Raw genomic sequence first — 22094 nt, 5'->3', positions numbered from 1 at the left:
TAATTTGCAGGAGTATGAGGAAAAGGCAGGTTAATGGTTATGAACAGATTGCTCTTTTAAAGAGCCATTCAAAGGTATGATGGGCCAAGTGGCCTTTCATACTATAAATTTCTATAGAACAATGTTGAAACATTTAGTGGCTATTCTTCCCAGTTAGTGAATTACTGAGTACCAGTGTGTGTTTATGGAGAGTGAGAAAAACCCTTAAAGACTGGTAAACTTACTGCCAAAAACATTACATTACAAAAACTTTCACATCAGGAAGACGTCTCAAGGCGTTGAGCAGTCGGGGATCAGGACCCTAGCATTGGTGGGGGGGGTCAGGGTTAAGATCAGGGAGCACAGACAGGTAGGAGGGCGGCTGAGGGCACGGTCAAAAAGCAGAGAACTAATCTCCTTTGTTCCTATGTACACAAACCATTTCACTTAAGTAAAGTGATGGAATTCTTTCACAGGAAGATAAAATGACCCGATTAAACAATCCAACAAATACAATCCAGAAGTTAATTGAAATCACACTTTCAAGATAGTTCGCCCTCAGTATTAAATGTGGTTGTGTTCTGTGAATTTTATAACAGGTATCTCAAAATTCACTGCAACATAGAACAGCTAGAAACACAATAATTTCATAGTTTGAAATTTAGTGAGATTACAGAAGAAAAGGAAAAAAACTTAGGATAAAGTTTGAAGCTATAATATAAAACTGTTCTTAGTAAACCTGTTTAATGAGATAAGTTTCAAAGCGATAACAAAAGCATTGAGCGTCAGCTAGGAAATGTTAGCCTCTGCCCCGAATTAGTGCATTTGCAAAAGAAAAAGGAAAGCATAGTTCAGAGTAAACATCCACAATTCCTTTAAAAAGAACATGGTATGAAATTTAAACTGATCTTGCCCTTTGCCAAGTGTACATACTCTATTTCAGCAACAATTGACTTTGTAAACTGAATCAACCACATGTATATCAAAATACATCAGCACTATTTAATACATTTATAACAATGTATATGTATTTATCTATGATTTAATCCATTTATTTAGAATAACTTAGGAAACTCGCAAACAAAACTGAGGCTTATAGGGCGAGATCAGTACCATGGTGCTTTAAAGGTAAATTTAGTCACAGTGTTTTAAAGTGTTTACAACGATGTAGGAGGATATCCATCTACATGCAAGTGCATTTTTGAAATTTTCATCATTTTCTTAATATGAATATGCATTGGGCCTGAGATAACATGTAATTTACTTGGAAAAGCTTAACAACATTTCTTACTAAAGGCAGGGGAGGGGCATTAAAATGTTGGGAGGACCAAAAGTCCCTGCATAACATACAGCAGCATATTTGCAGCTGCATCAGCCTACTGAGTTAAATTCCAGGCAGGGCGAAACCTTGGCCAAGTTTCCTTACTCCACACGCCTGATAATAATCCCTCCAAAAAACAAAAAAACAATAAATTGGTCATTTTCAATCCACAACTGTTTGTGGGACATTGCTGTGCGCAATTGGCTGCCGCATTCGCCCACAAATATACAGTCAATTCACTTTACAGTATATTCTGTGAAGCGCTTTGGGACGTCTAGAAGACGTGAAAAGCGCTATATCAAATGCAAGGATTATTATTATTATTACTATTAAACTAAAAATAATCTTCAAGAATTTTCCCAAACTTTGCACATTCTTAAATTAAGACAATAGTCTTATAGCTAATATTATCAGAGATTTCAGAGCTCAGCATCTTAGAGCAAACCAGGGCAATATAATCTACCTCTAATTAACCATGGATCTCAATTAGGCTTCCCTCAATTGGTAGCATTATTTCCTTCCTTAGATTTCCCCGTGTACCAACAAAAAGCTAATCTATTTATAGCCCTATGTCACTAATGAACCACCAAAGAGCATATAATACTGGAGCACTTTGCATATGAACTAAAGTTTCCCCATTCTTATTGTTTTGGGCCACACACACACCCTGAATACCAACTCCCAGCTTGGGTGCAAATCCTGGACTGTCAGCACCTTGGGGACATCGTCCCAGCATTAAGGGTGCTACCCTTAATAAATATAGATTTGCTTGAAACATGTTACTTCAAATAAAATTGGTCCGTAATTTTTATGCTTGGCCACTTGTGATGCAATGCAGAAATGCACAATGTTACAATACACAGATTAAACATTAAATGATCCTCCTACATTCTTCATAAACCTTTCTCCAGAAAATGCTGTGGCATTAATAGGATAGAGGCCCTGAATGATCACTGGACTGTAGGGAAGTGAGGGGGATGACCAATTGTGACAATTGGTTGTGACAGCACTCACCTTCAGTCTCCCCACTCGTCTTGATGCCTTTCATACTAGACTCTGTACCTTTGACCTTTTCGGCGTCATCCTCCTTCTCCTCTGTACCCTTCTCCTCTTCATCCTCTTCCCCCACATTTTTATAATTTGGCCTTTTCTGCAGTTTCTTTTTTCCCTTATGTCGACTAATCTCAAGAGATCTTTCCAGAGACTCCGTGGGTTTGGTGAAACATCGTAAGCTCGACACCTGGCCAAAACAAAACCAAGGTCAAAATTCAATCCACAGAATAAAATTCAAAAGAATTTTGAACACAAGAAATGTTGGACTAAACAAACAGTTGCTAACATCCACCCTATTTACAACAACTTGCATTTATTTACACAGAACAAGGTCTTGGAAGTGGTTCGTGGAGTCCTGCAGCTCAGTGGTTAGAGTATTCGCTTTGCATGCAAGACCTGGGTTCAATTCCCAGTCAGGATGAAACCTTGGGCAAGTTTCCTTACTCCATATGCCTGATAATAATCCCTCAAGAAAAAATAAATAAATTGGTCACTTCAAACCACGACTGTTTGTGGGACACTGCTGTGTGCAATTGGCTTCCGCATTTCACCCACAAAAAATAAAGTCAATTTACTTTAGTCTATTCTGTGAAACGCTTTGAGACGTCTTGAAGACGTGAAATGCGCTATATCAAATGCAAGGATTATTATTATTATTAACAATGTGCAGACAGAGGATGCAAGACCGATTAGTTGAGGGAAGAAGTTCCAGAGGTTCGGGTTGAAGAATTGGAAAGCTCGGGCAGCGATGGTGGTATGGATAAAGCAGAGGATATGCATCAAGGCCAAGTTATCTGTTGGAGGAAGTCGGAGAGATAGGGAAGTTCCAGAGTGTGAGGTGATTTGTAAGTGAGAGTGAAGTCCTTGAGAAATCGATCTGCTGAGAGACAAGGAATCTGGCTCGGACTGGGGTGATGGGCTTACAGGGTTTTTCCACTCCTATGTGAACTGCTTACTAATTTCAATACATAGTTAAGATGTGCTTCCTAATTCAATCTCCAATGACAAATAATTTTTTGACCATATTTCAAAAAATATGGAATATTTGGACATTGGAACAAAACTTGGAACATCCCCGCCTCCTGGCCATACAGAAATTGCCTCCAGGATTAGGTCGCTATTTGTTGATCTAATTCCTGCACAGTGATTTCCAATGAATTACTTACTAGCTCACAGCTGTGACACCTCAGACAATGCAGCACACCGCTGGAAACTAGCAACTCCCAGTGGAGTTTTCTGGACATTTGGCTGCAAAAATCACTGAATTTTTTTTAATGAGTTTAACCTTGCTTGCCCTTTTCTGCAGTTTCTTTTTTCCCTTATGTCGACTGATCTCAAGAGATCTTTCCAAAGACTCTGTGGGTTTGGTGAAACATCGAAAGCTCGACACCTGGCAATGTTGGCAATGTTATTTTAAAAACGTTTCCATAACGTCCGACTAGGACATTCAAGTTTCAACCTTTCATCACTGGCAGGCCCATTATGCTGATGTCAGCACTTGCCCCTTTGGGCCAAACTTAAACCACTGTTTATCGCTGATTGTAAAAAAATGCAACCATCAAAAGCATCCCCTGGAAGTTCAAGTAAGGAAATGATTGACCACGTCCACAATTAGAGGCTCTATTCAGAAACAAACCTATTATTTTACAGCATTTCTAATGGAAAGTACAGTTCCTTACTGTAAATCACAAACTTGCAACTTAAAATAAACCCCGTCGCAAGAAGTTTTCCCCTTGCTGATATTGATTACACATTTACAGTAACTCCACATCAAAGATCAGTCCTAGCCCTACCCACCCCACTCCCCTCCCTTCCCCGACCACACATCAAAGTACTGACTTTCAGTTGTATACGAAAGTAGACCCCTGTAAGATAAGCAACTCATTTTGCGTCTATCTTATTTGATATAGTACCTTGGCACATCAAAACGTCTCAAACACTATTTTTCTGTAGAGTCTAGTGACTACTTGTAGGCAAAAATACCAATTTGCTCACAGTAATGTCCCATAAACAGCCAGGAAGTGAATTGATCTGGGGGATTGTTGGCCAGGTCACTGGAAGAAACACCCTTCTCTTTTCAAATAGTGCCATGGGATTTTTAGTGTTCACCGAAACAGTGGAGTTTAACGTAAATATGTAGCCAATATGAAGGACAGGATCTCTGAAAATGTTGCACTCTTCAAGCACTGCATTAGAGTTCTTACTCCGGAATTTCCATTTGTAGGTGGGATGCATAGAATTATCAGTTTGGTTTGGATACTAGCAGGGTGATGGGTTTCCATGTGTGTGTCAGACACCTGGCTGACCCACAAAAATCAGCCTAGAATTGAGTTCAAGGTCCCAATGTGGGTCTGGAACCCACAACCTTCAGACTCAGAGGTGGGAGAACTACCAACTGAGTCAGGCTGAAAACTGATATGACAAAGTCTGTCCATATTAAGACTTATAAAGCTTTACTTCCTGATAAGAGTTTGGGGAACTACCATCTGTTCATTTCAGGAAGGAGTTCTATTGCGTTTTTCATACAATTACCACACTTAAACTAGCTTATTTCCACGAGGCTTCACATGATTTTCATATAAGCCATGACCACACTATGACCAATGCAGTCTCGTTATGACAGTTAAATTAGGTTTCTCTTTCCCAGTACGGCTGTTAACTTACTTGATTAATATTCAGTTAGTCTCTTACAGTATGCTGTAATGAATTACTCTAGCCTGCTAACTAACGCACCAAGAGAAATGCATTGCAATCCAGATTTCATTGTAAAAAATATACGAACAAAAGTCTATTGTGTTATTTTATCTTCAGATCTCATTCTGCTGACTGATTGAAGGCAAACTCCATCCAAACTTGTGTTACGCAGTGTTCATACCTTGAGAATGTAAGGTAATGTCCTGCTACTTGGAAAGCAGGTTGGTACACCAATGCTCTGTCCCACCTGAACCAATAGAAGCAATTTATCTGTGCCACATTGTTGGAGAAATGGCATTGATAAAACTCCCAAACCTCAAACATAAAGCTCACAAGGAAACTTCAACTGACTGGATATCTATCCCCCTTTTCGATTCTAAAAAAAAAGTTTGATGGTCACCCATCTGCTGAGAACAACTTATATTTATTTAGCGCTTTACATGTTGGGAGGACATCTCAAAGCAGTCGGGTTACAGAAGACACTGAGACCATGGAGGGATTTGAAAGTAAAACAAAGATCTGGGGGGTGAGAGGGGTCCCTGAATCTGAGTGAAGATGAGGTTACAGGCTAGCAGATCCTGGACTGTAGAGTTCTGGATGCTCTGCAGCTTGTGTGGGGAGGAACTAAGGAGTCCAGCAAGGAGGGCATTGAAGTAATCAGGTTTGGCCATGATGAACACATGGATGGGGTTCTCAGGAGCCCAGAGGGAGAAATATTGCTGTAGGTGAATAATGTTGCACAGCTGAGGGAAAACTGAATGTGAGAGCCAGGATTTACAACAGCAACAAGATTCCATTTATAGAGCGCCTTTCACGTCGGGAAGACGTCCCAAGGCGCTGTACAGTTGGGTCAGGACTCAAGCAAGGGGGAAATGGTCAGGGTGAGGGGAGGGAAAGGAGGGAGCGAGGAGGGGGTAGAGAGTCGAGAGGGGAGCTGAAGGCATGGTCAAAGAGAAAGGTCTTGAGACCGACCTTGAAGGAGGAAAGGGAGGAAGCAGCGAAGGCACTGGGGGATGGAGTTCCAGAGCCTATGGGCTGAGAGGCTGAGGGCCCGGCCACCGATAGTAGGGCGGTTGGGGCGGGGGATGTGGAGCAGACCGGAGCCAGAGGAACGGAGGGTACGGGCAGGTAGGTAGGGGGATAGTAGGTCAGAGAGGTAGGAGGGAGCAAGGCCGTGAATGGCCTTGTAGGTGAGGATGAGGATCTTGAAATCGATCCTCTGGGGGATGGAGAGCCAGTGGAGGCGAGCGAGGGTGGGAGTGATGTGGTCCCGAAGCCTGGTGCGGGACAGTACACGAGCTGCAGAGTTCTGAATGACCTGCAGCTTGTGGAGGGAGGTGCCGGGAAGGCCGGCGAGGAGAGAGTTCCCATAGTCCAGCCTTGAGGTGATAAAGGCGTGGACCAGAGTTTCAGCAGCGTGAGGGGTGAGGTAGTGCCGTAGTCTGGCGATATTCCGGAGGTGATGGAAGGCGGTGCCAGTTGTGGCGCGGATATAATAATAATCCTTGCATTTGATATAGCGCTTTTCACGTCGGGAGGACGTCCCAAAGCGCTTCACAGAACACACTGTAAAGTGAATTGACTGTATATTTGTGGGCGAACGCGGCAGCCAATTGCGCACAGCAATGTCCCACAAACAGTCGTAGATTGAAAATGACCAATTTAATTATTGTTTTTAGTTTTTTTGGAGGGATTATTATTAGGCGTGTGGAGTAAGGAAACTTGCCCAAGGTTTCGCCCTGCCTGGAATTGAACTCAGGTCTCTCACTTGCAAAGCGAGTGCTCTAACCACTGAGCTACAGGACTCCAGGACTATGAGGGAGAAAGGACAGCTCAAGGTCGAACAGAACCTCGAGGTTCCTGACCGATTTTGAGAGGTTGAGAGTGCAGCCTTGGATGCTGATGCATTTGGATTTAGGGTTTGAAATACAGTTTGGGGTTGAAGAAGACACCAAAGTTCTGTACCGGCTCCATGAGGTGGATTGAGTGACCACGTAAGTCGATGCAGTCAGTGCTTGAAGTGAGAAGGTGCTGATGGAAGCCAAACAGAAAAGACTTGGCCTTGTTGACAAAAAGCTGTAGAAAGTTACAGCTCATGCAAGAATTGATGTCTGCCAGGCAATCAGTCAGAACAGCAGTAGTCTTGGAAACTAGGGTACAGGCAGAGAAATAACGAGTTGGATGTCACATGTGGAAGTGGACCTCATGCCTACAGGGGGAGTAAAGTGGGGATGGAGGAGAGGAACCAAGGATAAAGCCCCAAGGAACACTGCACGTAACTGTGCAGGGGCAGGAGGAAGTCATTGAAAGAGATGAAATGAAGTCACTAGAGTAGCCAAGAGGGAAATCAAGGAAGGACAGAACTGTAGAGATGAAGCAAGGAGGAGAGCCCATGGAGAATGGAAAGGTCTATGAAATTGAAGTCAGTAGAGAGGTTGAGAAGAACAAAGAGGAAACGAAAGCCCTAGTTGCAGATGGTGAGGTCGTTGGTGATGTTAACCAGGGCAGTCTCCATGCAATGGCTGGGGGGGTGGGGAGTGGGTTGGGGTGGGCCTCAGAAAAGGAGTGGTGGAAGAGGAAGGAACAAAGCAGGAAGGTGATGATCCATTCCAGCACTGTGAAGAGAAAAGGCATGTTGGAGATGGGTAAGTAGCTGGACAGCTTGGAGGAATTGAGTAAGAGTTTCTTCGGAAGAAAGTGATGACAGCTTCTGTTGATGTTCTCAACACTTTCTGCACAAGGACATTTGAGGATTTAACTTTTTTTTCTACTAGGTATTTTCCAGCCAATGTTAATCTCATAAATTCTGTCTCAATATAACCAGTAGACAAGAAGGCTTAGCACTCAATACTCCATAGTTAGGAAGAGCACAATAAGGTAAGGTAAAACACAATAAGGTACTCATCTCTATGACAAAGTGTCTTACTTCTGTTTGGAACTTACTCAAGCATAGCTGACACCAAGAATACCTTATATGGAGAATTACATATAAAAATACACCCTGCTAGACTGTTTGCATTGGGTTGGGAACAAATTTTGGAACAAATCCAAATTTGCAGTGAATTATGTAGTTGAGATGTGAGCTCTGCAACTTTAAAAAAACTGTAGCAGCATCAAACATTATCTGGTATCTTTAGAATCATATCACCTTTCAACCTTTCTCTTTTCTAGTGTGAACATGCCCAGTTTACTTAATCACTCTTCATAATCCAGTCCTGTTTGCCCTCCTCTGCGTCCTCTCAATTGCTGCAATATCTTTTTTGCACTGGCGGTGACTAGAACTATATACTATACTCCACGTACGGTTGCACCACGATTTAACAAATGGCGGGATTACTCCATTCATATTGCAATATTTGAGAAATACTCACAACATCAGTCTCAAAACCAATCAACTTCAATAATAGATTCACAGAATAATGACATGGTATTAATGCAGCTGTACCATTCTTGGAATAAATATATTTTCTTGGAATAATCATATTTTCTTGGAATAAACATATTTTCTTGGAAACTCGTGTATAAAGAGAACGAACATCCTCATTAACTTCTCCCTCATCTGCTATAACTCGCAATCCAACTCGCCAATATCTGTTTCCAACTCCAACTACTTCCAGGTGCTAAAAGAAAATCAAGATACAGTATGTAACACGCATTTGTTTAAAGCCCACCTGGATGTGGGATTCACTCGTGTTATTCATTATATCCTTGTCAAGTGAACAAGCACCTATGATCAGGGTCAGAATAAGGGATCAGGGGACCCAATACCTTTTTAGAATACTTTCTTGCAAACATTCGGCTAAATGATCAAAACTTAGCGTGCTTGTCAAATTGTGCTGCATAGACATGTTTGCAAGTGCATTCAATCTATCCTGGATCATTGTAGATCTGAGTGAGGTTTTTGATTAGACTCATCTTTGAGAACGAGCATTCACCTCACAGATGGGTTCTGTTGGTGTTAAGAACATACAAAGAGTGACGGCCACATTTGGGAATGTTGATTCCACTGAGTGATTCTGTATTATATACTTTTAGCATTTCTTGCAGTTTTCACCCATGTAATATGTGATATGAAATCCAGAAAGTGCACAAATTCATCATTGCTATCTGCATCAAAATCTTTTATCGGCACTAATAAAGCAAGCTCTATTGCTGCTAGACATGGTTACTGTTCTCCAGCTGTCTCTCACCTTGTTTGACCTTCTGGAGATATGACTCATTCCTCCAGCTCCAGCTCTCTTGCTCCATCTCATCAGACTGTATGAGGTACGAGGGGCAGAGCTGGAAGTACAAGTCATACCTCCAGCCTCGCCCCTCTTCACGTCGCCTACCTCGCTGCCTCATAGTGGAGAGCAACGCCGAGAGAGACACGGCTGGGAAGTATTAATTAAGGACTTTAATCATATCCCAAGGCCCCTCAGACCTCAGGGTCCCAATCTATGGGTTAACCTGGTTAATCCAACTCTGCCTATAATATAGACAAGTGCTTTTGGTCATTTAAACAATATCGACATTGAATCTTATTCCATTCCATCTTTGTACGAATATTAAAAAATCAATATGAAAATGGTAAACTAAAGTCACAATTTCCGACTAACCATATTCAGTCTTGTAAGCATAAGACATTTCTTCAATAAAATGTAAGGGATGCCCATCCAATATAATGCATTCAGTGGACCTGTCCAATGTGAACATTCTCAGGTGTTTGCACACTGTACCAATGGTTCAATTGAATCCTCTGAACTGTTGAGAATTTTTTTTAAACATTCAGAAATTGGTGCTGCAAATGCAGGCAAACACAGAGTTGAAGAGTGGTTAATACAATGCATAATGCTTAGAGATTCTAAGAGGAATCTGCAAAGAAACAGTCAAATTGACCACTGAATCTTAAATTATCAGTATCTGCCACAAAACTTAACACATACATGGTCTACATTTCCATGGTCTACAGTAATTAATTCTAATCAGTGTACGGTAAGAAACTAATTCTGTCCATCTGCCTCTTGGTCTGATCTTCTGCAATTTACTGGTACAACAGCAATACCCGTAAATTGTGCAGTCTTTACAGGAAAGAGAAAGTAGGTTAGAAGCCAAACAAGCCCAAAGCAGGTATAATCACACCGCACATCAATTATTCAGGAAACAACTTGTGGCAATTTTCACCAAACAGGAAGGAAGGTGAAACCTGCAGCAGCCATTACTAAATTACAGCCCCATCCCACCTCCCCAAAGCACATTTATTACTCATACGTAACAGTATGAAAACAAAAATCACAAAGTGGCTTTGGTGCTTGAATTTTAAGAAATAGAGAAACAATATACAAAGTTAAGTCATGTTGAAAACAAAAAAAAGGCCTTAAATGTACTGTAAGATTGCAATAAGACTATATTGATGTGTTTTAGCACATTACCGTCAGGATAGATACAATCTTAATAATTTAATTGAGTTTCAAATATTCTGCAGATTCAAACATTTAAGTGAAATATTATTAATGTTTTACATAGAAATTTACAGCACAAGAGGCTATCTAGTTCATCGTGCCTGTACTGATTCCCTGAAAGAGCTCTTCTATACTCCCTAAAAAGGATTAAGAATTCAGCTCTTACATTCGGCAGATTTTGATCATCACAGTACATTTCATATAGCGATAAACTTTGCACTTAAAAGAAAATTCTTCCCATTCAGAAGACAGTCTATGATACTACAATACAAAAATAATGTGCAACCTTCAAGAGTCCAAAGAAATTGGCAGCCTTGTTGTTCATCATCACGAATAATAATCCTTGCATTTGTTATAGTGCCTTTCATGCTGGGGCAACATCTTGAAGTGCTTCGCAGGATTTACTGTGAAGTGCAGTGACTATGTAATGTGTAGGTGAATGTAAACCTTAACCATAGAGTGATATAATGTAGTTACTTGCTTATGCTGAGCTGTTGATGAAAATGACACACAGCAAATAAAACAAAGCAAGAAATTCCACCAGAGTCTCGATCTACTCTATTTTCTCAGCCATTTAGAATGTTCAGCACAGACGTGTGCTCAAACCTTCCAGGGGCTGGGGGAGAGGGGGGGAAGTAAGGTAAGCAGGGTTACCTTGAATCTGAATCGGCTCCAAGGTGACAGGCTCACCAATGGATTGTCAGTCCTATGTGACGGTCTCTGTGGTTCCTGAGCCAGTCAAGTCTGCAGTACTCCAGCATGTGGCTGATAGCAGCCCAAGCAGCCTGGCTCATCGGCAGGACTTGGGAGGGACAGACCAGTCACTGGAGTCAAGGGTTCTTCATACCGAACTCCTGTTAACCTGCAAGCCAAAGCCTCAATGGGTAGGGTGGTCCTAGCTGGACAAGCAGCAGGAAGCTCGACAGACAGTGCTTTCAACGGTAGGCTATGCAGTCTTAGTTTGACAAAACTCCGGTGGGATCCCAAAGCACACTCTTGAGGAGGTAATGACAAACCAATCCACCCTGAGTGTTGAGCCACTGAGAACAGCAGCACTTGAAAGGTGAACAAAGTGGTTGAAAAAGTTTGGGGACTTCCTGTAAAAAAAAGGCAAGTGCAATGTTTCCAGCTAATAACCGTAGACAATTTTTGTTTAATTTACATTGGCACCTGGCATAGTGACATCCAGTATCTCAAACAGCACCTGTTAGAATGCTGGATAAACATCTCAAACTAAATGAAAGAGCATATTGCTCTGAGCTTCAACGGAAAATAACTTGATACAGAGCATTGATACATTAGCGCTGACTGCTGTATTACGCTCACAAAATATACAGTCACTGCACTTTACAGTGTATTCTGTGAAGCACTTTGAGAAGTCTTGAAGACGTGGTGAGGCGCTATATCAAATGCAAGGATTATTATTATTATTAGCAGTTTATTATAAGCAAAGACTTGTCGCTGCCATCACTTGCTGCACGTTTCACACATGCACTGCTTATGTTAGTTACTTCCTTTGTGAAATGATGCCAAAGGCACTTCCTGGAGGTACGTAGGAAGTGAATTGACGAGCGAGTAGACAAGCTAGAAGTCTGCTGGCTGATCTGTACGTGTGCGGGCGGTGAATGCTGAAGCGCTAACTGGTAATTGTGCCGCATTGCAATGGTAGCTAGGATTTTATGGACCTCAATACGCTCTATTGTAGAATGAAGGGAGACAGATACAAGCCACTACTTGAATACCGGTTTATCTTTGGCGTACACAGCAACTCCAATATGAGTTAGAGCTCTGGTCACCTGAGTTGGCAATTGCACTGGCTCTAGTCCCAGCTGAGTAACTCATGATGTATGCATGCATTCTATTCAAATGTGCAGTAGAGAATATTTGCTGAGCATTCTGTATTCCCAGAAAATTCAAACAGTAGGTAAATTTCAGTTTTACTAGAAAAATCCGGATGATGAGATCCAACTGCTTCCAATGCAAAACTGTGTCCATTACCACAAACACACCCTATCCTCAACCCAACCTAACTCACCAATCTAGAACCACTGTTAACATTCACTTTCTTTCATTTAAAAAATATTCAGGTGCATTCTTTCATCTCCATATGGATTAGTAAGGAATTAGTAAGGATTGGAAAACAAGAAGGGTGAAGATGTACCAGGGAGTGCCAGAACAAAGCTTTGTGACTAGTCAGGCAGGATCTCAGTTTAACGTCTCATCCAAAAGGATGAAAAGCTTTTTAAAAAAATTAAGAGGAAATTGTTGTACAAATAGTAGCAGCAAAGATAAAGTAGTATGGCAAAAGTCAGGGATTGAGATTAAAAGATTTGCAAAGATCTAACACACCTCCTAAACTGGTGAAACAGGCTCAATGGACTGGATGGCTCCATTATCCCACGTGAACACCACCATAAAATAAGTATGTAAGATTAATGGGTAGTTACCAGGAAAGCCCAACCCGTGACTATAAATGTTTTAAAAAAAACATTGGTAGGATTACAAGATTAACTCCCTCACGATAAGATAACACCTCTTACTAACTTCAATTTCTAGTTACAGCAGATGGTACTGGGACATTTATGGTTTACTGTTTCAACTTTGATACAATGATATTTTCAGGGTGAAAATAATTTTGCAGTTTAGCAACAGCACAAAAAGCAAGAACTCCACTTAAAGGAGATGTCTCCAACAATGGAAACCTGCAGAGTAAACGTAAACCAGAGGATTGAGGTATCAAAGGAAAACTCTAGTGGATTTTGGTACATTTAATGAATTAACTAAGTAAGATTATGTTCACTGAGGCATGAATAAAAAAGTTTATTCGTCAGGAGGACGTCCAAAAGCACTGGATAGTTAGGCATTTGGTCCCGAGCTGGGGGTCAGGAGCGGGGAGGGTGGAGGGCAGCTGAAGGCTCAGTCGAAGAGGAGGGTTTTGAAACTTGCTTTGAAGGAGACTGGGGAAGAAGTGAGGCAAAGGGACTGTGGGATGGAGTTCCAAAGGGTGGGGGCAGAAAGGCTGAAGGCTCGGCCACCGATGGTGGAGCGGGCCGGGAGAGGAACGTGGAGCAGGTCAGAGCCTGCTGAGCGTAGGGAGTGGATAGCAGGCGGGGGAGGAGATGCCTTGGGTTCAACAAAAGCCACAATTCATTTATATCTCTTATTTTATAACTAGTTTGTCTTGGAAGGCAATCTTAGGTATAATGTGAGGTCAGATTTTATGGAGCCAAACCACATCATAATTATTTTTATTGTTGCATGTGCTCCATTGCTGTTTCAGCATACCCAATCAGGTGGACTAACCGTATACACAGAAAATTAGACAATATGCATCACTTAATTAAAAATATATCAAACTCTAGGGAAACAGCAACACTGGGAATCTGAATTGCATATTCCATCAATAACAACCTTAATAGCAAGTAACGTTTAACTCTTAAATTAGTATCCATATCTCAGAAACACAAATCTGATGAATTTATCATCATTTTACTCCAGTCCATTACTGCATTCTACAGGATATGGTTTGTAAAGCTTGATATAGTAGAACTGACATTGCCATTTGATACTTTAAGGACTCCAGAAGAAATAACAACTGAAAGCACATCCACTTATATCCACAATCATTGCTAACGTTTATATAATCCTCGTTTATCTTTTCCTGATAAATCAGTCATACTCACATATGCACACTAGAAAGATTCCTGGTTCAACCCTAGCATGTCACATATCAGCCAAGCACTAGAATTGGCCCAGCAGCAGAAGGAGTAGAGACAATAATCATCCTTGCATTTGATATAGCGCCTCATCACGTCTTCGAGATGTCTCAAAAGAGCTTCCCAAAATATACTGTAAAGTGAACTGACTGTAAGCAAAATACTCTTGATACAGCTAGTGTAGCAATATGAGAAAACAAAGAATAAAAGAGAAAAATGTCAGCAATACTACTACTGAACACTTCAACAACCCTCACTGAAAACTTCTTTTATATGCATTTCTCTATGTCAGGGATATAAAAGGTATGTTATACATAGAGTTCCATTACTAGATAGCCAGTAAACACCAAACAAAAATAGTTTTTTCTGTGTATTAACATTTGAAGGTGCTGCAAATTATGAAATGAACCTTTTGACAGACATGCACAAACAAAAGGAGTGTTGGGATTGAAAGGTCTTAAAGTTTAATAAAAGTTTATCGTTTATGACAGAACCTATATCAAAAAATATAATCAAAAAAGGAATAATACAAACCTTTGGTGTAGACGAAGAGCTAGTCAGTGAGGAATGAGAAAGCTACAACAGTCACAGGGGATCAGATGCAAAAAGAAAACAGAAGAAGGAAAGATTGACGTTAGAAAAAAAGAAATACCCTGATGTTTCTCACAAGAGGACAAATAGCCATTTCACAATAGGACACATTGCCATTTCACAATATAAAGCATTTCACTTGTTTCACTTTGCAAGGGAAGATGTTCCAGATTAAATTGAACATAAAACTAAGATGATGGAGGAACTGTTAAAGAGGTATGTTTTGAAAAGGGGAAGCAGGGAGCGAGTTGGAACAATCCATTTGGAGGTATTCTGGGATAAAATTAAGAGTAATAACAATCCTTGCATTTGAAATAGCTCCTCATCATAACCTCCAGATGTCTCAAAGTGCTTCACAGAACATACTGTAAAGTGTAGTGACTGTATATTTTGTGGGCAAAACGCAGCAGCCAATTGTGAGAGTAAGGACAGAAATGGTAGGGTGAATCCTGTGAGGGACATGAAACGGGGGAGGGGGACGTGAAGTTGTCCAGTGTTTGCTGAGTATTTGGAACTCAGGAAACTTGAGAGAAGAGCGCTGGAGAAGCCTAAGCAGGATGTGATGCAAACGGTTTAACAATTAAAACATTCGTAATTGTTCTTGAATTTTATAAAAATTAGTACAGTTTGAGTTCGAAACAAAAGATGAAATTATTTAAAATTGATAGCAAGAAATGCAGAGTACCTGAATACACAACAGAAGATGAAAATCTGATCTCAATTTTGCCTATTAATGGAAATGTAATTCACTGATTCAGAGAATTTATTCCGGTTATCCCTAAAGTGATATCAGTTTCAATGAAAGTGATCACTGGAGACATACTTACTGCACGCTTCTGAACATCTTGTTCAGAGTGGAGATTAAAGATTGAAAGATCCCCATTCAAGATTACATCAGCCAAAGAATTCACCAATGGTCTATAGTGTATAATTAAAAAGACCTGAAAGAGACATTTTAACAATTAGAAAAGAAGCATCATGTGTTAGCCTTTCTAGAGTGCAATGGAAGCTTTAATAATATTATAGAACTCTTGACTGATTTAAGGGGTTATTGTCTTGCATTTATTATAGTTTGTGGGTTGTAGAAACACATCACCCTGTCGAGCAGTATCTAATCCAGACTGAATTCTACCTATAAATTCCACCTTTGCACGGAAATTTCTCTGTGTCAGGAATCGAATGTAAGTCTCTCCAGAGAGATGCACCTGGTTTACCTAATCATGAAAAGCTTATGTAGTGACCACCCTAATCCTTAGGGCTTTGACTTGCAGGATTTACAGGAACTGAGTGGGAAGAATTTGCTTGCAAAGCGAGGGCGCTAACCACTACTCTTCTTGCTATCCAATAATCCTGGCTTCACACCATATCACAAGCAATAGCAAACTACCATGTAAACAAGTTTGAGAGAATTTTATTTTTTTAAAAACACAGCCATGCAAAATCACTGAATAGCTACAATACACTACAGTAAGTATTGCATCATAATATTCAGGATAATAATAATAATAATCCTTGCATTTGATATAGCGCTTTTCACGTCGGGAGGACGTCCCAAAGCGCTTCACAGAACACACTGTAAAGTGAATTGACTGTATATTTGTGGGCGAACGCGGCAGCCAATTGCGCACAGCAATGTCCCACAAACAGTCGTGGATTGAAAATGACCAATTTATTATTGTTTTGGTTTTTTTGGAGGGATTATTATTAGGCTCTGTGTGGAGAAGGAAACGTGCCAAAGGTTTTGCCCTGACCTGCCGGGGATTGAACTCAGGTCTCTCACTTGCAAAGCGAGTGCTCTAACCACTGAGCTACAGGACTCCAAAAAAAGATTGTCATTAGATAGGAATTAAATGTACTGCTAAAGCCAAATCTAAAAACAGATCATAATAAAACAAATACCAAGTAAAATTGGTGGCAAATTACCAACAGCTTCTTCCTTTAATAGTTCTGTAAGTTGTCTGGAGATATTATTTGATCTCTGCGATTCAAGGTTTTAAGCTCAGCAGTGGTTTGACTTCTAATGCAATGATCTTCAAATTTAATAAACTTCAGCTAAATTACAAAGTGTCAGAATCCCACTATGGCAAACCATGGTATCATCGGACTTTACCCTGAATAGGTCCAAAGACCTATTGGCTGTGTCACAAGAACGACCAAGGAGATTAAGTCATTGAGGCGACTCTTTGGCGGGGAAATAGGAATAAAGTAAAATTTAGACAACTCTAAAAATACAACATTTCAAGAAGACATTATTCTCTTACAATTTTGAGAATGTGTACATTTTAATTGAAAACCACATACATTTATTAAGTAACTTAAAACCATAAGCTCCCACTGTGCAACCGGGAACAAAAAACATTCACAATTGAGACACATTTGATGAATGGCCCATTGAACAAAGTAATAAAAAGGTAGATTCAAACCACAGAATTTAAACTCAATATGAATTGACCAACAAAGGTAGGAAACAAATTTGAGGTGGTGTGGTGACAGGGAGGAAAGAGAGAAACGTTTCACAAAAGGACACTCTCCCCCCACCCCCATCAAACACAATATTGTCATTTCTTCCATGCTGCATGGTCAAAAAGCTGAGTGGTCAACCTGTCCCCGGCTACTGCTGTTAATTATTGGTCACTGTGATGTAAAAAGAAGTAATCTTCTCCGACTCTACAATTTTCCTTATCTATGGGGTAAAGTACAGTAAACGCCTGATAACTCGACCCTGGCTTAACTTGTCACTGTGACTGCGAGGACCAACGGCTAGCTCATCACATCAGATAACTCATCACTGGATCCTTTTCCCTTGGAATGACTACTTATCCAGAGTTAGTTTGCATTCATCTCGAGTTGAGTTATAAAAATTTTAAATTAAAATTTGTAGGAGTAAATGTTGAAGTACTATACCTGGGAGAGGAGATAGAGCGACACTTGGGGACTGATCTTTGGACGATCAGCAGTCTGGGGTGGAGGGAAATAAAATAGATTCAATAAATATTTTTGTTCTACACATCATTAAGTTATAAAAAGGATTGTTTCAAAAAATTGAAATTTGTATTTGGAGAAGGGGAGAGGAAAGTAACATTCAGCATTTTTTTTATGGTTACCTGGGTATCTGAAACACGTAAACACTTTCACCATGCTTAAGAGAATCCAACCCAAATAAAGTTCCACATATGCATACACAATGTATTATTTTAATAATAATAATCCTTGCATTTGATATTGCGCCGTATCACTTCTTTGATAGCTTCACGGAATATATTGTAAAGTGAATTTACTGTATATTTTGTGGGCGAAATGCTGCAGCTAATTGCTCAAAGCAGTGTCCCACAAATAGTTGTGGATTGGGTGACTAATTTGTTATTGTTATTTTTTTTTGAAGGAATTATCACCCCTGGAAAAGCGATCCGCTAATTGACTAACAACCGGGTTCCTACTTACTGCAGGGTAAACTGTGGCGTGTGGAGTAAGAAAACTTGCCCAACATTTTGCCCTGCCGGGAATTGAACCCAGGTCTCTCGCTTGTGAGGCGAGTGTTCTAACCACTGAGCTACAGGACTCCACAATGTCATTTTCCTGAAATTTAAAATTCAGAAAAAACCAAAACTTTTACTTTAATTATTACCACAGCTCAGTAATGTCCAATACGGTTACTACCAATCAAAACCACTGCTACATTAATGAGAGGAGCAGCAACATCATTTCATAAGAATTACATAGTAAAACCGATGAAACTCATTTGTCATAGGTTTCTAGTCCACTTCAGTTTTCAGCTTCTCCTCAACACTGCTGGCTGACTTTTCTCTTGGTCTTACTTTCTTTTTCTTGTATAGTAGTTGAGCTTCCAGTTTCCCTATTCAATTTCACTTTCATCAATTTTATTTCCCTCACTTTCAAATCCTTTCTTTGCTTCTTCCCTCCATTGACTATCGGTTACTCTCAGCTGTAACACATTCACCATGTGCAGTAAAGGAATATACCAGAAAAAGCCCTTACAATGGGCCCCTATAATGGGCTTGCACATTTGTTGCAAAATTCATCTTCTGAATTCAATAGGGCAACCGAAAATCTTCATTAGAGATTGCTGTCTCTGCAGCACTGCTAATGCTGGAAAGGGAAACATGAATATTTAACCTCAGCATCAACTCCCAGCGACCAACCCCACCCACTGCTTGTGATCAGGAAAAGTGTCACCTAGTTGTTGGGGTAAAAGCAGGGAAGTAATATTAAATTAAAATCTTGGTTAGATTAGTTAGCCTTATCATGTCTTTGAGAATATACTGTAAAGTGAATTGACTAGATTGGGTGAAACACAGCAGCCAATGGCTCACAGCAGTCTCCCACAAACAATCATGGATTGAGTGACCAAATTATGATTATTGATTTTTTTGAAGCGATTATTACCCCCGGAAAAGCGATCTTCTAATCGACTAACAACTGTGTTTCTACTCACTGCTTAGTGAACAGAGGCATGTAAAGAAACTTGCCCAACAGTTTGCCCTGCTGGGAATCAAACCCAGGTCCTCTCACGTGCGAGGCAAGTGCCCTCACCACTGAGCTTCAGGACTCCAGAATTGATGGGATCAAATTCTGAACTTTATGACAGGTAAACATAGCAAACCATCTGATGCTTAAACAGATATCCTGAGCTGAGGCTATTATGGCTGAACATAGATTTTGAAGTTGTTCATGCACACTGCGTTAGAGATGCAATATAATATTGTTCTGTACATCACACACCAAATGTGCAATGCTACAATAGTGACATCGTCTGGGATTTTGCTGAACTACAACACACCCACTGAAAGTAGGTTTGCCACTTGGCCTTTTTGGAATATTTTAGTTTCACCATTATAAATGGAGACATAAGCAAAGTGTTCCGACAGATTGTGGAACATCAGATAGTGTTACGCTGTAAAAGTTGTATAATGACATAACCTAAATTCCACACTCTGGGATACTGATCGATAAGTGGGTATGTTGAAGAATTCTTTTGAAAACCTAGATGGCAGGTTGGGTGGGTCATTGTTCAACTGCTCATAAAATAATAATAGTAATCCTTGCATAGTAAGTACATCATCACGTGCTTGAGATGTCTCAAAGCGCTTCACAGAATATACTGTGAAGTGAATTAACTGTATATTTCTTGGGCGAAACGTGGCAGCCAATTGCACATAGCAGTGTCCCACAAACAGTCGTGAGTGACCAAATTATTGTTATTTATTTTGAAGGAATTATTACCCCCGGAAAAGCGATGCGCCAATCGACTAACAACCAGGTTCCGATTTACTGCTAGGTAAAGAGAGGCGTGTGGAGTAAGGAAATTTGCTCAACATTTCGCCCTGCCGGGAATCAAACCTGGGTCCTCTCATTTGTGAGGTGAGTGCTCTAACCACTGAGCTTCAGGATTCCACTAATTGGAGAAAGCACCAGTGAGGTCACTTCACAGAAGTTATGACAATTTCAGATATTGGAGCCACATTGTAACGAGTTGCCTCGTATGGTTTTGTATATGTAACAAACACATTATTTATAAATTATTATGTAAATATAAAAATAGTCTTTACCTTTTCATTATTAACCAAGGAGTAGACATACAATGGAATGAAGAGCCTGTTCAGCAGATGGTCCGTCAGCACATCACTCAGAAATTCACAGTTAATAATCAAGATATCATTCAGATAATGCACATGATCCAAGTGCTCTGCCACCAGGTCACTCAACTTTCCCCGATTTCTGTGCCTACGAAACACAAAGGTGAAAAAAAAGTTAAGAAGCATCTAATTAGCAAGCTTGATTCTCAGAAGTGAAATCTAATCAAAATCTGTGAAATTGGCACAGTTTAGAAATGTCAAACACAGAGTAATGCTGCAACAAATTAACCCAACCTCTCCATTTCTTACTATATAATTATTAATATCAATTATATAATATTCCTTGCATTTGATACAATGCCTTTCATATCAATAAGGCGAATCAAAGGGCTTCACAGGATTCACTGTAAAATGTAGTGACTAAACACATGCTTAGAGGTAGGTGATTGCCTAGGGTCTTTAAGATGGAGAAGAAAGTGCATATAATCGGCAATTATCAAGTTATAAAAACTTACTCTTCATCAGTTTGCACACAGTTGTCCAAATCGATCACATGGCTGCCAATGAACCAAACTAGATTGGAGAAGTAGGGCACTGCTGTTTTATCCCTGATATAGTGCAACATAAGTTGGTTGTCCACTGTCCATGTAAAAAGTAAATAAATGGTGTTGGTTAACAAAATCTAAAAATGAAATTTTCCATTTGAACTTCTTAACTGAAATAATAATAATCATTTTAACTTTTGGTAAAGCGCCTTCCACATCAGGAGGAGGCCCAAAGGGCTTTGCAGGATATACTGTAAAGAGCAGTGACTATGTTTTTTGGGCGAACCCGATAGCCAATTTGCGCACAGCAATGTCCCGCAAACAGTCATGAAGTGAATGACCAATGTTGATGACACCCAAGTTATTAGCATATAATCTACTTCAAAAACTCCAAGTGTATTTCTTCTGAACTCATTACTTGCCTTGTACTTACAAAGTACATATGCATTGGGAGTACAACCACAATTAAGTAGATTTAGGACCAGCTGAATTTTGTTAGCGGTGCATTTAATGATAAGTGCATTTATTGCATCATTTTACCCATGAATTAATATTAGTACTGGAGGTCATCAGAATCATCATCATTTGGCCATCAAAGCTGATATTAATTTGGCATATCACAATATCTATTTACAATTGAGAAGTTCGCCATCAATTTAATTCTTAAATTTGGGACAAAATAATTAATTTTACAATGAAACGTGCAGACTCCACATACAATGAAACTCCATACCCCATTATAACACAGTTGTCTGGGTACAGTATTGCAGAGGCTCCAGTATAACAAAGCCTGAGAAATAACCTACTACCGAGGAGTTAGCGAGTCCCCAATGATATCATTTCCTGTGCGATGTGCATGCGGTCAATTCACAACCCAAGTGACTTCCTTCTGAAAATGTCAGTTGCCATTCCATCCTCATAGCATAGCATACAGGAAATGACAAAGATACTTTCTGCGCAGCATCTGCATCAATGGACAACACAGAAGTTGGCCACTTTCCAGCACAAGAAGCTGGCTGGTCAGTGCTGGCTGATCCTGCGCTTCTGGTGCACGGAAGACCCGAATTCGATGTGAACCTACACCCATCTGAGGTGAGTTTAAATGGGGCTGCTCTGTAATACAGCCTCATTATAACATGGCATTGGTGACCATTCATTGC

General features: G+C 40.2%; 1 protein-coding gene across 4 annotated transcripts in view; it reads right to left on the bottom strand.

Annotated features, from left to right (window-relative positions):
- The window catches only part of clec16a (C-type lectin domain containing 16A), a 110649-nt gene that overhangs the window by 75952 nt on the left and 12603 nt on the right, over positions 1-22094 (bottom strand). For 2 of the 4 annotated variants that reach the window (XM_042340953.1, XM_042340956.1), the window contains exons 8-13: positions 20905-21028; positions 20363-20537; positions 17700-17753; positions 15623-15736; positions 14739-14780; positions 2315-2540 (exon numbers count right to left, since the gene is read on the bottom strand). In XM_042340953.1, the coding sequence (XP_042196887.1) occupies positions 2315-2540; positions 14739-14780; positions 15623-15736; positions 17700-17753; positions 20363-20537; positions 20905-21028 (735 nt within the window). The remainder of the gene's footprint in view (positions 1-2314; positions 2541-14738; positions 14781-15622; positions 15737-17699; positions 17754-20362; positions 20538-20904; positions 21029-22094) is intronic. The other 2 variants (XM_042340955.1, XM_042340954.1) reach the window with 2 other exon arrangements.

The sequence above is a fragment of the Callorhinchus milii genome, unplaced genomic scaffold (assembly GCF_018977255.1).
Source record: "Callorhinchus milii isolate IMCB2004 unplaced genomic scaffold, IMCB_Cmil_1.0 Scaffold16, whole genome shotgun sequence".
Classification (NCBI taxonomy): domain Eukaryota; kingdom Metazoa; phylum Chordata; class Chondrichthyes; order Chimaeriformes; family Callorhinchidae; genus Callorhinchus; species Callorhinchus milii.
This window is presented reverse-complemented; position numbering and strand designations above follow the sequence as displayed.